General features: G+C 51.7%; 2 protein-coding genes across 8 annotated transcripts; both read left to right on the forward strand.

Annotated features, from left to right (window-relative positions):
- The first annotated feature begins 1,258 nt into the window (after positions 1 to 1,258).
- On the forward strand, positions 1,259 to 5,122 carry RBM42 (RNA binding motif protein 42). Of its 7 annotated transcripts, none has more exons than XM_044671191.1 (10): positions 1,259 to 1,413; positions 2,073 to 2,187; positions 2,346 to 2,433; positions 2,521 to 2,598; positions 3,087 to 3,152; positions 3,246 to 3,421; positions 3,827 to 4,162; positions 4,383 to 4,500; positions 4,652 to 4,846; positions 4,930 to 5,122. In XM_044671191.1, exons 1-10 carry the CDS (start codon positions 1,286 to 1,288, stop codon positions 5,040 to 5,042), a joined length of 1,413 nt encoding a protein of 470 aa, XP_044527126.1. In that variant the 5' UTR covers positions 1,259 to 1,285; the 3' UTR covers positions 5,043 to 5,122. The 7 variants fall into 7 exon arrangements, with proteins under 7 accessions (XP_044527126.1, XP_044527127.1, XP_044527128.1 ...); XM_044671192.1 differs by having other exon boundaries at positions 3,267 to 3,421; XM_044671193.1 differs by having other exon boundaries at positions 3,270 to 3,421.
- A 1,966-nt stretch (positions 5,123 to 7,088) lies between these two features.
- ETV2 (ETS variant transcription factor 2) lies at positions 7,089 to 9,799 on the forward strand. The gene is made up of 6 exons (XM_044665997.1): positions 7,089 to 7,170; positions 7,286 to 7,378; positions 7,868 to 7,927; positions 8,212 to 8,586; positions 8,905 to 9,017; positions 9,601 to 9,799. Exons 1-6 carry the CDS (start codon positions 7,089 to 7,091, stop codon positions 9,757 to 9,759), a joined length of 882 nt encoding a protein of 293 aa, XP_044521932.1. The 3' UTR covers positions 9,760 to 9,799.
- Positions 9,800 to 16,349: the final 6,550 nt, after the last annotated feature.

Genomic DNA, 16,349 nt, shown 5'->3' on the forward strand with positions numbered 1-16,349 from the left:
TTCCCTCACCTTCCTGGTAACTGCCCCCTTCCCCAAAGAGAGGGCATCTTTTATGTTATTTGTTCCAGGTTTAAAAAAAGAAAGTAGTTATAACCAATAAGCCTGTGTCCTCTCTCCTCTCTTTCCCAGTCCACCACACCCAAGTAAAAAGCAGGTCAGTTGTACATAGCCCAGTCTAAGGAAAAGTCAGGGAGTTAAGTCAGCCCCCATCCAAGGATCAGGGAAAAGTTCTCTGAGACCTCCCCGACCTCAGCTAGACCTCAGCAATTACCTCTTTCTCCGTATTATCTGTACCTAAACTCTCATGGGCAACCTCCCCTCCCTCACCCCCATAAAAAAAGCTCATCTTGGCTTCTGGTTGAATAGTCTCCTAGAAAGGGGCATTTTCCTCCCAGAAAAGGGGTACCCCTCCCTTACTTGGTAAAAGTGACCTTCATCCCATACCTATTAGTCCTTCAGTTTTCAGTTATAATAGCATATCTCCCTTTAAAATTTAGAAAACACATTATAGTTATCTCACGTGATCCTCAAGAATCCTGGGAGGCAAGTATTTTTTTTTTTTTTACACTTGGAGGAACCAAGGGAGGCTTTGTAATAAGTATTATTACTGCTCCTTGGCCCTCTTCCCATTTCCCTACACTTCAAGTCTCCCTAATCTTTATTCAACCTCCAATATGTATTTTAAACTATCTTCTTGCCTTAGAATCGATAAGTATTAGTTCCAAGGCGGTAGAGTGGCAAGGACTTGGCAAAGGGCAATGACTTGCCCAGGGTCACACAGCTAGGACATGTCTGGGGTCAAGTTTGAACCCAGGACCTCCTGCCTCCAGACCTAGGTCTCTATCCACTGAGCCACTTATCTATTGAAATAGCCATTCCCCTCTCCTTACTGCTTCCCAAGGAGGTGACCCTTAGCCTCCGCTCTTCGCAGGCTTCCAGGGTTCCCAGACCGTACTTTGCATTTTCCTACCGAAAAAGCCAAAGGGTGGAATTTGGCTTCGTGCGGGGCGTTTCTGGTGGGAGCTGGCGGAACACGTCGGCCAAAGGAACTCTCCACCAGTGTGTAGTGAGAAGGAAACAAAGTTGCGAGCTGGGGGCGTGGCCTTCATTCATCGAGCCTTCATTGGCTGTGGTCAATGAGGGGCCCTCTGCGCCTGCGTGTCTGCTGGGCCCTCACGAAGTGAGGTTGATTGGCTCTCTTTGAACACGTGCGCGTTGCGTCATCGGCGTGCGCCTCACAGACGGCCTGACGGTGGCCGCGGCGGAAGCAGCTGTGGCGACGACGATGGCTGGGACTGGGCCGCCCCCGGGACTCCCTGGCGCTGCAGGAGCCGTGCCCTCGGGCCCGGGGCCTGGCGTGCCCGGGAAGAGTGGCGAGGAGCGACTGAAAGAGATGGAGGCGGAGATGGCGCTGTGAGCCCCTCCCTTCCTCTCCCCGCCCGCCGCGCAGAGGCCAGGGCGGCCGTCCCCCTGCCTCCGTGCCGAGAAACTGGGGAGCGGGGAAGGGCGCCCCCACGAGGGCGGGATAGGAAAGGGGAAGCCGCCAGTCTCCCACCCGAGTGTGTCCGACCCCGGGTGTCCGTTCCCTCCTCCGTCCTGGGTCTGTCTCCGAGAATCTCTTACCCTCCTGCCAAAGTGTCCGTCTCAACACTTTGCTCCAGCAGGATGTCGTTTTGTATCTACATGTCTTTCTGCATGTCTGTCTCTTCCTGGTGCATTTGTCTCCAGCCTCTTTCTAAAGGGGTCCAGGGCTCAGAGCGTTCTATATCTCCCCTTGTCTTCTCTCCCTGCCCACGTTCGGGTCTTTGTCCAAAATTGCCCCATGCCAGCAGTTTTCTCTCCACACATTTCCTTGTCCCATTATTTCCATCTTTCTTCGCATCTCTTAAACTCCTTCTTTCCATCTCTGAGCCTCTGTCTCTCCTCAGTTGTCTTGGCCTCAAGTTGCCTTTTGTCTTTATTCCTCTCTTTCTCTGAATCTGCAAAGAGATAGGATGGCTCCAGATGGTCTCTGATACCAAACCCAATGCTGCATCTTTGTATGTGAATCATTTCCTATTTCTGCTTTACAGGTTTGAGCAGGAAGTCTTGGGGGCTCCAATATCTGGGATTCCAACCCCAGTTGTACCAGCTGTGGAGCCTGCCCCTGTGATCCGCCCAATCATTGCCACTAACACCTACCAGCAGGTAGGAGGGTGTAGTGTGCCTTGGAGACTGTACCTTTCAACTAGTTTATTAATTCCAAACTTGCTTTTATCGTTTATCCTACTTGTCTCTTAGCTCAGGCTCCTGAGAGGGAATCTGGACTCTCTCACTGATCACCTCTTGTCCTCCCCCCTGGTCAGGTCCAGCAGAGCCTGGAGGCCCGGGCAGCAGCAGCAGCCACAGTAATTGCTCCTATTGTAGGTCCCCCTGGCCCCTTTGTGGGTCCTGGTGAGTTGGGGAAGAGGTATAGGGGGAGGGTCAAGAAGGAGGATTCCAGAGGGCCCCCCACCAATGTAAGTTTCTTTTCCCCCACAGTTGGCTTTGGTCCTGGAGGAGACAGAGGTCGCCTCGATAGCCCTGAAGCCCGAGATGCCATGTTCCTTCGCCGGGCGGGTCAGTGCCCAGGACCAAAAGCCCAGGATTCAACACACTGCCCTTGACCCCCCCCCCCAAATAAATAAACCTACCTAGGAAATATCTATGACAATCACCAATTTCCAAAGCTCCCCCAGGATTTTTTCCCAAGCCCTTAGAATTCCAAAAAAATTGCACATTGTCTCCTCAGAGACAATTCTCCCAAGCCCAGTACCTCCTCTTCAGAGCCCTCTGACTTCAAGGAACCCCAAAAGATACTATCAAAACCTTCCAAAAATCATCTAACCCCTAGATATTCATTCCCTCCTCCCACATGTAGCCATCCCAACGTTTCCAGAATTCCCTAAGATTCAGACTGACTCAGAGGTGCCAGCAGTGACCCAAGCACCCCATGAGAAATGTCTGAAGTGATCCTAGGGCCTGCTCAGAACCCTTGGACCCCTGGGGACTTCCTTCAAAGACCGTGAGGCATGGCCCTTCACGCTGTCTCCATCTCTGTCTCTCAGCAGTGCCCCCGCAGCGTCCCCCAATCCTGCGCCCAGCCTTCGTCCCCCATGTGCTGCAGAGAGCGGGTGAGAGAAGGGCCCAGGGATTATTCCCGGCCCGGCCCCATCCCCTCTTTGGCGTCCCCGGCACCTCAAAGACCCTGGGACCTCCTTCACTACACACTTTTTCTTTCTCTTTAGCAGGTGGCCCACGGCCCATGGCTCTTCGGCCACCACATCAGGCCCTGGTTGGGCCTCCCCTCCCTGGTCCCCCTGGACCCCCCATGATGTTGCCACCTATGGCCCGGGCACCAGGACCCCCACTTGGCACAATGGCAACCCTGAGGCCTCCCCCAGTGAGTTTTTGGAGCATGTGAGAAGGAAATGTGTTGGGGATACATACATCTCTATTGTAAACCCCAGAATTCAGGCTCCTAACTTTGAGGGTATCATCTGTGTCTGTCGGGGGATTCTCTTAGATGTTTATGTCTCTGGTTTCTCTGCATCCTTCTCTGTTTTCCTTTTTCATTCTCCATGGTCTGTATCTGTCTTTTTTCTCTGCCTCCTTCCACTCAATTTCTGAACACACTCAAGTATTACACATTCTAAGCTGTGAGTTCCTAGTCTTGGAGGTAGGGGGAATGGGCTTGCTCTGGGCATCACATGGCCCAAACTGTCCCTGACTTCCCCAGCCCCGGCTCCAGGGCCCCTTGTTCCCAACTGTTTATCTTAACACCTTCATCTCCTTGTGTTTCTGGCAGGAGGAGCCTCCAGCCCCTCGGGAACTAGGTCTGGGCCTGGGCCTGGGGCTGAAAGAGAAAGAGGAGGCTGCTGCTGTGGCTGTGGCAGCTGCTGCAGCTGCAGGACTGGAAGAAGCGGGTGCAGCCGTGGGGGGCCCAGGAGCTGCTGCAGTCATTGGGCCCAGCCTCCCCCTGCCTTTGGCCATGCCCTTGCCTGAGCCTGAGCCCCTGCCTCTACCCCTGGAAGTCGTTCGGGGCCTGCTCCCACCCCTACGAATCCCTGAACTCCTGTCCCTCCGGCCCAGGCCCCGGCCCCGGCCTGAACCCCAGCCACCCCCAGGACTCATGGCCCTGGAGGTCAGTATGGGCCAGGCCCTCAGTTGAAGAGTGGCATGGGGGTGGGTCTAGGGAGGTTAAGGATGATTTGGAGGATATATCAGGGGAGTCTCTCCCAACAGTAGGCATTTAGTAAGTACTTTCTGATTTGAATTAGAAAGTTGGCTGGGGAGGGGCAGAGGTCTGAGGACACTCCTGTTGCCCAAAGACTCTTCAGTCCTCACCCCGCCTCCTCCCCCAGGTCCCAGAGCCATTGGGTGAGGACAAGAAGAAAGGGAAGCCAGAGAAACTAAAACGTTGCATCCGGACAGCAGCCGGGAGCAGTTGGGAAGACCCCAGCCTCCTTGAGTGGGATGCAGGTAAGGGGCCCTCTTTAAGGGCCCTTGTGCCCAGGGGAAAAGTCGGATGGGAAGAGGTTCGGGACTAGGGATGGGGAGAAGTGGGTTTGTGGAGAGGTTGGGCTGTAGGTAGGTAAAGAGACCGTCTTCTCCCTCTCCCTCCGTGGCCTAGATGACTTCCGGATCTTCTGCGGGGACCTGGGCAATGAAGTGAATGACGACATCTTGGCCCGAGCCTTCAGCAGATTCCCCTCCTTCCTCAAGGCCAAAGTTATCCGGGATAAGCGCACGGGCAAGACCAAGGGCTACGGTTTTGTCAGTTTCAAGGACCCCAGTGACTACGTGCGGGCCATGAGGGAGATGAACGGTAAGTCCGATCCCGAGGCCCCGCCGCCTCGGTCACCCCAGCCTGGAGCCCAGCTGCCCCACTCACCTGGCTCTCTCCCCCAGGGAAGTACGTGGGCTCACGGCCAATCAAGCTACGGAAGAGCATGTGGAAGGACCGGAACCTGGATGTGGTGCGGAAGAAGCAGAAGGAGAAGAAGAAGCTGGGCCTTAGATAGCCCAGACCCCAAGATTCCCCCTTAGCCCCTCTGTTGACTTTGTCCCTGTCCCCACTCAGAATAAATTTGAATTCTTTCCACCCGACTCTGTGGAGCATTTTGTCATCCAGTCCCCCTGCCTGAACATCAGGCAGCTGAGGCCATTGTGGAAGAGAGTGGCCAGAGGAGAGCGCTGAGGGGGAGGGTTTTCCCTCCTTCGGGCTCTCTGATGTCATATTTTCCGTTATGCTGTGAGGGAGTCTCAGGGTCAGGATGGGGCCCATCCTCCCACAGGAAACAACCTGGGGGCCCCCTCCTCTCCTGGGCTCAACACCCCCAGCCCCAGTTCTCCAGGGTCTGGGGGGGGTGGGGGTTGGAGCCCAACTCAGCTCATTGTAAACACACATGAGTGATGGGGCCAGAAACAGGAAGAGTCCGATGGAAAAAGAGATAGAGATTCAGCCCAGGAGGGCTTCGGAAACAACTGGGGCCGCCCATTCGCTGGCCGGGCCCAAGATTTACAGTCTTACACTCACTCTGCTTGGGCCTACCGGTCTGATGTTACACATGAGGAAACTGAGTCGCAGAAGCATGCAGAGTGGGGAGAGGGAAGGGAGGGCCCCTCGGAGGTGGGGTGGCAGAGCCAGGAGGAGGGCAGCGATGTTTGAAGTCACGGGACTCTGCCAGGACAGGGGAGCTGGGAGAGAACCCGGGGCCCGAGGCCCAAGGCACGGCTCACCTTCCCTGGGAGCTGGGAAACGAGCCCCAAAGGGCTTCCAGGAGCCAAGCAATCGCAGGGACACACAATACTTGGCTGCCTGAGCGGGCGAGGAGGACGGAGGGCTGCACCCGCACCCCCTCCCCAAGCGTCACATTCGCCGATTGTGACGTCAGTCCCTGGGGGGTCCAGCCGGAAATCCTCCACTTCCGGAGATAAGAGTTCGAGCCCTCCCCGCCACGGTCGCCGCCAGACCGTCGGCCCGCAACCCCCTCCCGGAGCAGAGACCTTTAACCCTGTCCAGAGACCCCAGGTCCCCATGTCTAAGCTACCTGCCGCGGAGCCCCATTTCCCAAGCTCAAGCCTACCAAAGCCATCGAGAGAACCTCCAGTGGCCCCCGTCACGCTCTACCTCCTGTCCCCAAAACCTGCCGGACCCACCCACCGCAAATCCCTCGTGCCGCGGGATTCGCCCAGCTACAGCGACAGTCCCAGGCTCCCAAGCCCCTGAGGGCGGGGCTGGGGGTGGCCAGGGGCTGGGGGTCGCTAGCTCGGTTGATCCCACCACTCCCCCCAAATACACCCCATTCCCAGGCCGACCCCGGGCCCCTGAGAGTGAGGGGCTGGTGCTGGGGGGATCGGACCTCCAACCCGCACCCACACACGGTTCCTGCTCCTCTCAAAACCCGGTCCAAAGCTGGAGTGAATTACTCTGGGGAAAACCACAAGAAGGGGGGCGCCCCGGGCGGCCTCAGGAGAGGGCTAGCGTTCGAGAGGATGAACCCACTGCTCGGAATCGATGTCCGGTCCAACCCCGCCCCCTACTCCGATTGCAACCTGACCCCTTTCCTATTCCTAGAGTCTCTGACGTGTCGGAAAATATCCCCCCTCCCCTGACTCCGCAGAGAGGAGGGGTCTGTATGAAAATGGGGCTGAGGGCCCTGGGGTGAGGAACAGAGGGAACACTGGAGAGGTGAGCGCCACGGGGCCTTGGGACTCCTGGAGGGAGCAGGGGCTGGACCAGAGAGAGTCAGAGAGCCCGAAGCCCCTGACTGACCGAAGGGGGCCGAGGTTCGGGGGCACCAGATTCCTGGGTCCCCGAGAAGGCGCAGGGTTTCCAGGACTCACCGGATCCGCCAAGTCTTGCGCGTTAAGGGTCTTCGCAGCCTCCCTAGTCTGGGGCCGGGTGGGTGCCCGGGACTCGGGACTACTTTCAGGCTTTGAACCCGGGAGACTGAGTCTCTAAGGGCTGCGCCTGGACGCCAGGGACGCGTCCCTCGAGGACCCTGTCAAACGAGCGTCTTTCCTCTCCTAGCATCTTGCAGTTGCCAAGAACTTCGGGAATGACCATGGACCTGAACTGGTTTTGCTGGGATGAGCTGGCGTTGCAGGAAGTGCCCCTGGGATCCGTCTTGGAGCACCCAAGTCTGGGTACGAAGCAATTGGGCTGGGGGAGAGAAGGGCGCTTCTGCTGGAGGACGGGGACCCGAACCCGAAATCCGTGCCCCCGAGCTCTCCCGTGATGCCCTTGCCTCCCTCTTTCCAGCCTCAGGAGAAGCAGATTTCTACAGCTCAAAGGCTTCCACCCTGTCAGACCCCAGAGGCTTGGACCCGAGGACCCCTGGAGTTGGGTGGAAAGGTAAGGAGAGGGCGGTGGACACTTGGGACAAGAGCTGCGGGGAAAGAGATGTGCGGCGGGTCTCTAAGAGAGCAGGTGCCGGAGGCCTGGACACCTGGGTCCCGACTAAGTCAGTATTTATAAACTGGCTACTCTGTTCCTGCCCTCCAAGACCTTGCCGTCTATAGGGAGAACCATGGCGTTATAATAGCAGTTGAGACAAATCCCCGCGGGGTAATTTTTAGAGGGAGCCATTGGTAAGACCCGAGAGCCCTCACAGAGAAGGGGATGTCTGCGCTAGAAAGCCCAAACAGGGAGGAGCGTTGAGGGGAAGGTGGGAGCGAACCCGTCTTGCAAAGGCCCTAAGAGTGGAGAAGGGATGGACGGCGGAGCTAGCCCGGAGGGGAGAAGAGGGCTGGGGGTGCGGCTCTAGAGGCCACATATCCAGAAGTCCTGGGTGGTTACTCCCTCCCTCCTCCCCAAACTCAGCCTCCATTTGACACCTTCCAGCGCTCCCAGCTAACGAATGCGGCTCGGATTTCCCGTTTCCTGAATTTCCGTGGGGGACTGGTGAGTCCTGGAGACCTGCTTTTGGGTCTGGGGATTCGGGAGCCGGGTTTACTGGGAAGCGTCGGGGACAGGGGCGAGCGGTCACCCCAAAGGTCTTCAAAGTGAATCCAGGACCTGGATAGGGAATTCGAACTCCCGAGCCTTCGAGGGGACTGACTAGAGAAAGCCCGAGTCCCTGAAGTGAGGCGGGGGGGGAGTCTAGGGCACCTGGGTCCCCGCAGTTGGGTTGGGGAAGGAGGCGGAGCTCCTGACACCTCCCAACCGCGACGGCTATCTCCTCCTAGACTCTTCCTCCTTGAATCTCCAGTGTTCTGGCGACTGGACGGACTCTACCTGGTTCAACCCAGGCTCCCAACCCTACTGTCCTACCCCTTTTACCTACCCTGAAAGCGCGGGAATCGCGGATCTTACCACCAGCCAAGCAAGCTTCACCTCATGGACTACCACCCCTGCCCCAAGCGGTCCCACCCACTGGGACTGTCCCAACGGTCCTTGCTGGGACGGCGGCAGCGCCGCCGGCATGGAATATCCCACCTCCTGGGAGTTCAGCCAACCTTCGGGCTGTTCAGTTCCCTCGAGCGGGTGTCCAGTCTCCTCTGACTCAACATCACGCTCGGACCGTACCATCGCAGTCCGCGGCCCCAGGACTGGACACCGTGGTATGTGAACGCCTGAGTCCCCAATAAAGGGGGGGGGGGGTCAGCTCTGGAGAAATAGAACTCTAGTCCTTGAGTAAGAGGGCAAGGGCTAGGGTGCCTGGGTCCTTGATGAAGTGGGGGTGGGGGGTGGAAGACTGGGGAAATAGAATACCAAGATCCCCAAGGGGAAGTTCTCTGGTTGTATGAAGGAGGCACCTCTACTTGGGATCCCTGGGGGGAGAGGAGGGAAGAGATGAGGCGGCACTGAGGGAAATGGCCCGGTGGAGGAGCTCTGGGTGCAGGTACGCCAGTGTTCTCACCTGCTGCGCCGCTCCTCAGGTCCCATCCAGCTTTGGCAATTCCTGCTGGAACTCCTCCGGGACCGAGCCGGCCAAGGCTGCATCCGTTGGACTGGGAATAGCCGGGAGTTCCAGCTATGTGACCCGAAGGAGGTAGGGGCGCCCTCATGGCCCCTCGTTTTAAGGCTATTGAAAGTTTCCAAGCATGTGTGGCAAAGGGCGGCTAAGGTTGGCAACAGGCAAAAAGATGCATGCGAGGGACGTTAGCAAGGGAGAATCCCACAAGATTGAAGATACAGGAAATCCAGGAGAGGGAGGGGAGAGGCAAAGGTAGTACTGTGTGGTACCTAGTTTCCAAGTAGTGGTTCCAGAGGGAGCGGTGGTGATGCTATTGGAGAGAAAGGAGAGAAGAAGAAGTGGGGGCGGGGACGATGGTAGAAGAAAGGTGTGGGGAGATAATAACGTTCAGTTTGGACCTGAATTCGAGATGCTTGTGGGGCATCCTAGCGTCAGTGGCTGCTATGCAGCCGGAGCTCAGCTTGGAGCTCAAAAGAGAGGACAAAGCACACTGGATTCTTCGGAACCGCATCAGAAATCATTAGTTCCTTTTCCGAGCTCCCCGCCCCTTCTTCCCCTCTCCAAACTCCCCCCTTTCCCTGCCTGCCCCTCCTCTCTCCCAGCTCCCCTGAGCCTCGGATCCCGCGCTCAGCCCCTGGTCTGCCTTCCCTCCGCGCAGGTGGCCCGTCTGTGGGGGGAGCGCAAAAAGAAGCCGGGGATGAACTACGAGAAACTGAGTCGGGGGCTGCGTTACTATTACCGCCGGGATATCGTGCACAAGAGCGGCGGCCGAAAATACACTTACCGCTTTGGAGGCCGGGTCCCCGACCTACCCTGACCCTGCCGGAGAGAACTATGCGCGGGGGGGCTGGGGGTATTGGTGCTTGGGCTGAATAAAAGTTTTCGGACTCAACGCGCGATTCTACGAGTTTCTCTGTCCCAAGGGACCCCAGGACTCCCCCTCCGTCCAGCCTCCGCGCCTCTAACTAGCCTTTTGGGCCTCCCCTCCTTCTGCGGGCTCTAGGCACAGAGAAATCGGAGCCTGCCCTCCCTCCCCGGGGGTGGGAGGTGGGGATGGGGCAGCGGCCCTGGCTCACCTCCCGAGATCCTGCTGGGACCCTATTTATTGTTCAGCTCTGAATACCTGGCGTTCTCCGGTATGGAGAGCTGAAATTAAGGCGAGATGCGCAAAGGCAAGAAAAGCGCCGCCCTCCCCTGCCTTTGCAAAGCAAGCCCAGCGGCTTCTCGCCTGCTAGCCTGGAAGCTCCCGGCGGGCACTTGTGGATTCAGCATCCTCCCTCGGAACCCGGCTCGAGACCCCTCAGCCTGGGCTTTCCTCCCTGCCCAGGACAGTAACCCTTGCACTAGCGCCCCCCTGCATCAATTAACAAGCATTCCCTAAGCGATGGTTTCCTTTGCACTAAACTGGGGGAACGAAGACAAAAGTGAAATCTCCCATATTGTCCTCAAGCAGCTTTCGAATAAAAAAAGATGAGAGTAACTGGGGGGCGGGCCCAGGAGCCTCTTAAAGTAACAGAGGACCTTCGAGGGAGTGTCCTAGCGGGAAGAAGGATCTGGCAAGGTTTCGTGGAGGTCGGGCTTGAGAGGAATCTTGAAGATTAGGGATTGTGGGCACCCAGGAGTCTCAGCGGATAGAGAGCGGGAAGTCCTGGATTCAAATGTAGCCTCAGACACTTCCTAGATGGGTGACCCTGGGCCAGTCACTTCACCCCCATTGCCTAGCCCTTGCCGCTCTTCTGCCTTGGGACTAATACACAGTATTGATTCTAAGATGGAAGGTGAGGGTTTGTTTCAAAAAGGAAAAGAAAAAACAACAGGGATTATAAAGAGACTGAGGGAAGGGAGTTGTCAATAGCCTGTAGAAAGGCAGAAAGAAAGCATGAAAGACAGAGGGAGAGAGAGACATCCGAAACTAAATTTGATCCTGGAATCAAGGGGGAGCCGCTAGAGTTTGTTGGGCAGGGCAGTGACCTCGATCGGCCTTTTAGGAAAATCAGTGGTAGTTCTGAAGAGAGAAGACTGGAGTGGGGGGTCGAGATTTGAGACAGAGAGACCAAATGGGCTATTTTAAGTAAGACAGGTACAAGACAATGAGACGGGACCTGCCTAGGGGTGGGTTTAGGAAGAGATTAATAATAGGTGGTAAGGTTTGCAAAGCACTTTATAAATATCCCACCTTAGGGAACAGCTGGGTAGCTCAGTGGATTGAGAACCAGGCCTACAGATGGGAGGTCCTAGGTTCAAATCTGGCCTCAGACACTTCCCAGCTGTGTGACCCTGGGCAAGTCACTTAACCCCCATTGCCTAGCCCTTGCCACTCTTCTGCCTCGGAGCCAATACACAGTATAGACTCCCAGACGGAAGGTAAGGGTTTAAATAAACAAATAAATGAATAAATAAATAAATAATCGAATAAATGAACAAATAAATAAATAAGCAAGTAAATAAATGAATGGATGGAAGAATAGATAGATAGATAGATAGATAGATAAGCAAATAAATAAACAAATGAATGAATGAATGAATAAGTGGGTGGATGTCTAAATAATTAAATAAATAATTGAATGTCCCACTTTAGCTTCAGAGTACCCTGGAAGGTAGGTACTATTATCCCCATTTTACAGATGAGGGTACAGACTAAGAGAGGCTGTATAGCAGGCAGGATTTGAACTCGGGCTTTTCTGCCTCCAACTCCAGCACTCTGACTAGGCCCCCCAAGCTACCTCTGAAAGAACAGAGAAGATTTAGCAACTATGTGCAGTAGGAGGGAGGGGTTACAGGATGACCCTGAGGTTTTGAACCTGGGTGACTGGAATACTATTGGTACCTTCAGAACTAAGGAAGTTTGGAAAAAGAGATGGGAGGAGAGAGATAAGAGTTCCCTTTTGGAAGTGTCGAGTTTGAGATGCTACAGGATGTTTACTTTGAAAAGTCCACCAGGCAGCTGGTGATAAGCTAAAAAGCACAAGAAAAATTGTTGTCCTTGTCACGTCTGATGACTCTTCATGACCCCATTTGGGGTTCTTGGCAAAGATACTGGAGTGACAGGCCATTTCCTTTCCAGCTCACTTTTACAGATGAGGAAACTGAGGTAGACAGGGGCATACAGGCTATATTTGAACTCAGATCTTTCTGACTCTAGGCCTATCAGCTCTATCTACCAAGCCACCCAGCTGACCTAGAGGGAAACTAGGGCTACATAGATCTGGGAGTTAGTTATCTACATGAAGAAGATCATTGTAAACTGATGAGGTTATGAAAAGAGAAAGTAGAGAGAAAAAGGGGAAGAGGCCCAGGACAGAACTTTAGGGAACACCAACGATGGACATGACATAAACAGTGAATCAGCAAAGGAGATGGAGGAGGAATGGCCAGAGGTCAGACAGATGACAGGAGAACCCAAAGAGGAGAGAGAGTATTCAAGAAAGGGGAACTGGCCCTGTCAAATGGAGAAAGAGAGGTAGAGAAGGAAGAGGATTAAGAAGAGGGATTTCCAGTAACATAGACGAAAGCAAGTGATGAGATCAGAATCCAGATTTCAGAGGACGAATAAATTAAACAAAAGAAGAAATCAAGGTACAGACTGGAAGCAGCTTTTTCCAAGAGTTAAAAGTCAGAAAAGGAGGAGATACAGTGGAACAATAGTTATCTGGAAAATGGGATTATGTGTTTATAGTCAGTAGGGGAAAAAAGATTGGAAGGGATTGGGTGATTAGATAAAGGAGATGATGCTGGAACCAAGCTGCTGGAGGAGAGAGGAGGTAGAATACTTAGAGAGGCTGGCCTCAGTAAGAAGATAAACTCCTAAAAAAATAATAATAGCTAAGAATAAATAAATAAGAAAGCAAATTTAAAATTAATAATAATAAATTTAAAATAAAAATAAAAAGGTAAACTTTTTAAAATTAATAATAAGTTTAAAATAAAAATAAAGAAGTTAAACTCCTAAAATTAATAATAATAAATTTAAAATAAAAATAAAGAAGGTGAACTCTTAAAAATTAATAATAAGGGGCAGCTGGGTAGCTCAGTGGATTGAGAACCAGGCCTAGAGACAGGAGGTCCTAGGTTCAAATCCGGCCTCAGACACTTCCCAGCTGTGTGACCCTGGGCAAGTCACTTGACCCCCATTGCCTACCCTTACCAATCTTCCACCTATAAGTCAATACACAGAAGTTAAAGGGTTTAAAATTTAAAAAAAATTAATAATAATAAGTTTAAAATAAAAATAAAGAAGTTAAACTCTTAAAAATTAATAATAATAAATTTAAAATAAAAATAAAGAAGGTGAACTCTTCAATAGAGACCAGAATAAATGAGGAAAGGATGAAAAATGAATATGGAGGTTATCAAATTGGGGAGGGTAAGCCAAGGAGAACGGGGGGGAAAAATGGAATTCTCAACAAATTGCTTCAATTGTTTTTCAGTAAAATATGAAGCAAGGGCCTCGGTTGAAAGTGTTGGGAAAGGAATCAAATAAGATAATGTATATGTCACACTTAAGACCTTGTTTCCAGGTCCAGCACTGATTGCTTTAGTCTACTAGAAGGCATCATGGCATTATCTTAATAATACAAGATAGTACCATTGCTGAGTTGCTCACCAGGCCTAGCTCTATTTGAAATATAAGCCCAAAGACCTTGTCTCCTTCTCTCTGGGTGTGCAGAGACTCTAGTGTCCCTGATGACCAACAAACGGAGTTCAGTCTATAAATGCTCAGGCATCTTCTGACTTCCAGTCCTATCCCCTCCTTCCATGATGGTGACTTCTACTTAACTTCCTCTGTTCAGTAAAATTAGCAATACTCTATAACAGTGATGGGCAAACTACTGCCCTCGGACCAGATGTGGCCCCCTGAGATGTTCTATCCAGCCTGAGACATTATTCCTAATCTGACGAATACAATGAGTAGGATACAATACAATGAAACTTCCAAAGAGTTGCCTTAGAAACAGACTGACAGAGGAGCATTTCCTTTCCTTTGGCCCCTCTTTAAAAAGTTTGCCCATCACTGTTCTATAAGGACAATGGGGGCTGACAGGTGAAGGAACTCAAGACTCTAGTGACTTACTGATTATAATCCTAGCCAATAGCTAGGCAGGACACATCACAGCTATTACTGATTCTTAGATCTGGACACCAATAGACTTTTTTCCATCTTGGACTCAATACTGTGTATTGGTTCCAAGGTAGAAGCAAAGTAAAGTCTAAGCAATGGGGGTTAAGCGACTCACCCAGGATCACCCACTTAGGAAGTGTCTGAGGCCAGATTTGAACTGGGGTCCCCAGGTCTCTAGGTCTAGCTCTCAGGCTCCTCAATCTCAATCTTAGCCACCTAGCAGCTCCCAGCAATAGACATTTTAAACTTAAGACTGGGTTCAGCTGAAGTGGGGACTGCCATCACCTCTTCTTCTGGTTCTCAATAATTGCTCTTTCAGCTCTTCTGGAAATCCCCTTCCTAAATCACAGTTTCTACCTTTTACAATATCATCCACTGTAGAAAAGATTAGCAACATTAACTAATCCTTCCCAGTAGAAATGCCTCAGAATCTGCCTTGCCTTGCTTCCCTCTCTCCTGTCCTCTCCCAGATCCTTTGTAAGTCCAGAAAGACCAAGATAATAATAAAATAATAAAAAATAATAAAAAAGATTGCCCTAAATTGCATTCCTCCCTTTAGTGAAAAGATTATGGTGCCTATAGAGCAGTGATTCCCAAAGTGGGCACCACCGCCCCCTGGTGGGTGCTGCAGTGATCCAGGGAAGCGGTGATGGCCACAGGTGCATTGATCTTTCCTATTAATTGCTATTAAAATTTTTTTAAAATTAATTTCCAGGGGGCTAAGGAATATTTTTTTTCTGGAGGGCCAAAAAAGTTTGGCAACCATTGCTATAGAGTCACTAGAGTTATACATGAACATTTGCAAGTATTTTTCTTGACAAACATCAGAATCTGATACGCAGGCAAAATGTTAAAGGCAACATGTCATAGTGAATAGAGAGATGTCCTCAGTGTCAGAGCAATGCAAGTTCTGCCCCCTGACACATTCTAATCATGAGGGATTTAGAACATTCTTTCGTATGATTATTGACAGCTTTGATTTTTTCATCTGAAAATTGTTTGTTCATATCCTTTGACCATTTGTCAATTGGGAAATGGCTTACCTTGCCTAGCCTTTACCACTTTTCTGCCTCGGAATCAATACCTAGTATCAATTCTAAGACAGAAGGTGAAGGTTTAAAAAGAGAGAGAATTCTTCTATCAGTGATGTAGACTATCTGATTAGGACAAATGAAGAAATTAATACTGTGCTCCAGTAATAAATTCAGATGAGAGGACACAACTGAATCCATAATTAGCTCCTTGGGGGGCAGCTGGGTAGTTCAGTGGATGGAGAGCCAGGCCTAGTAGACGGGAGGTCCTGGGTTCAAATCTGGCCTCAGACACTTCCCAGCTGTGTGACCCTGGGCAAGTCACTTGGTCCCCATTGCCAAGCCCTTACCGCTCTTCTGCCTTAGAGCCAATACACAGTATTGACTCCAAGATGGAAGTTAAGGATTTATAAAATAATAATAATAATAATTAGCTCCTTAATCTGCCTAATACTTTATCAATAGAGACTCCTTGCTGCCTCATGGCTTCACTTTCTCTTCCAGAGTCACCAAAGTCCAGGAGCAGGACAAAAGTCAAGCTGACTGGCAATGACCCAGGATGGAGTGGATAATCCTGGCATCTTCTTTGTCCAAGCTCCAAGAGTTCCCCAGCACCTGCTTCAGCCACCTTCATAACCCTTGGAACAAATTGTTGTCACGTGTCTATTTTGCCAGACTGTATACCCTCTCAGTGGTACAGTCTGAAGAGGGTCTAGGTTTCAGATGACTCCCTTCACTTTCAGGTTGAGCCCACCTGGACTGGTCAAGATGATATTTTTCTTTCTTCTTTCCTTCCTTCCTTCCTTCCTTCCTTCCTTCCTTCCTTTCTTTTTCTTTTTCTTTCTCTTTTTCTTCCTTCCTTCCTTTCTTCCTTTCTTTTTCTTTTTCTTTCTTTCTTCCTTCCTTTCTTCCTTTTTCTTTTTCTTTCTTTTTTAAACCCTTACCTTCCATCTTAGAATCAATACTCTGTATTAGTTCCAAGGCAGAAGATCGGTAAGGGGATTAAGTGACTTGCCCAGGGTCACACAGCTGGGAAGTGTCTGAGGCCAGGTTTGAACCCAGGACCTCCCGTCTCTAGGTCTAGCTCTCTATCCACTGAGCCTCCACCTGCCCCCAAGATGATGTTTTCTAAGATTGACCCGAGAAAAGTGAGGCAGAAGGAGTATAGAGAAGTCAATAGATGGGGGTCCATCAACCTATAGAAAGTGCCTTGCAAATCTTAAAAGGACTCTATTGATGATACCTAGTGTTGCTATA

This window comes from Gracilinanus agilis, chromosome 3 (genome assembly GCF_016433145.1).
Source record: "Gracilinanus agilis isolate LMUSP501 chromosome 3, AgileGrace, whole genome shotgun sequence".
NCBI lineage: Eukaryota > Metazoa > Chordata > Mammalia > Didelphimorphia > Didelphidae > Gracilinanus > Gracilinanus agilis.

What these genes read in the sequence shown, in the direction of transcription:
- RBM42 (XM_044671191.1), top strand. Translation starts at nt 1,286, where the DNA reads ATGGCTGGGACTGGGCCGCCCCCGGGACTCCCTGGCGCTGCAGGAGCC. An exon ending in CCATGTGCTGCAGAGAGCGG is followed by an intron (nt 3,153 to 3,245) that starts GTGAGAGAAGGG and finishes CTCCTTCACTAC; the next exon opens with ACACTTTTTCTTTCTCTTTA. An exon ending in CCTCCTTGAGTGGGATGCAG is followed by an intron (nt 4,501 to 4,651) that starts GTAAGGGGCCCT and finishes TCCGTGGCCTAG; the next exon opens with ATGACTTCCGGATCTTCTGC.
- ETV2 (XM_044665997.1), top strand. Translation starts at nt 7,089, where the DNA reads ATGGACCTGAACTGGTTTTGCTGGGATGAGCTGGCGTTGCAGGAAGTG. An exon ending in CTTGGAGCACCCAAGTCTGG is followed by an intron (nt 7,171 to 7,285) that starts GTACGAAGCAAT and finishes CCCTCTTTCCAG; the next exon opens with CCTCAGGAGAAGCAGATTTC. An exon ending in TGAATTTCCGTGGGGGACTG is followed by an intron (nt 7,928 to 8,211) that starts GTGAGTCCTGGA and finishes ATCTCCTCCTAG; the next exon opens with ACTCTTCCTCCTTGAATCTC.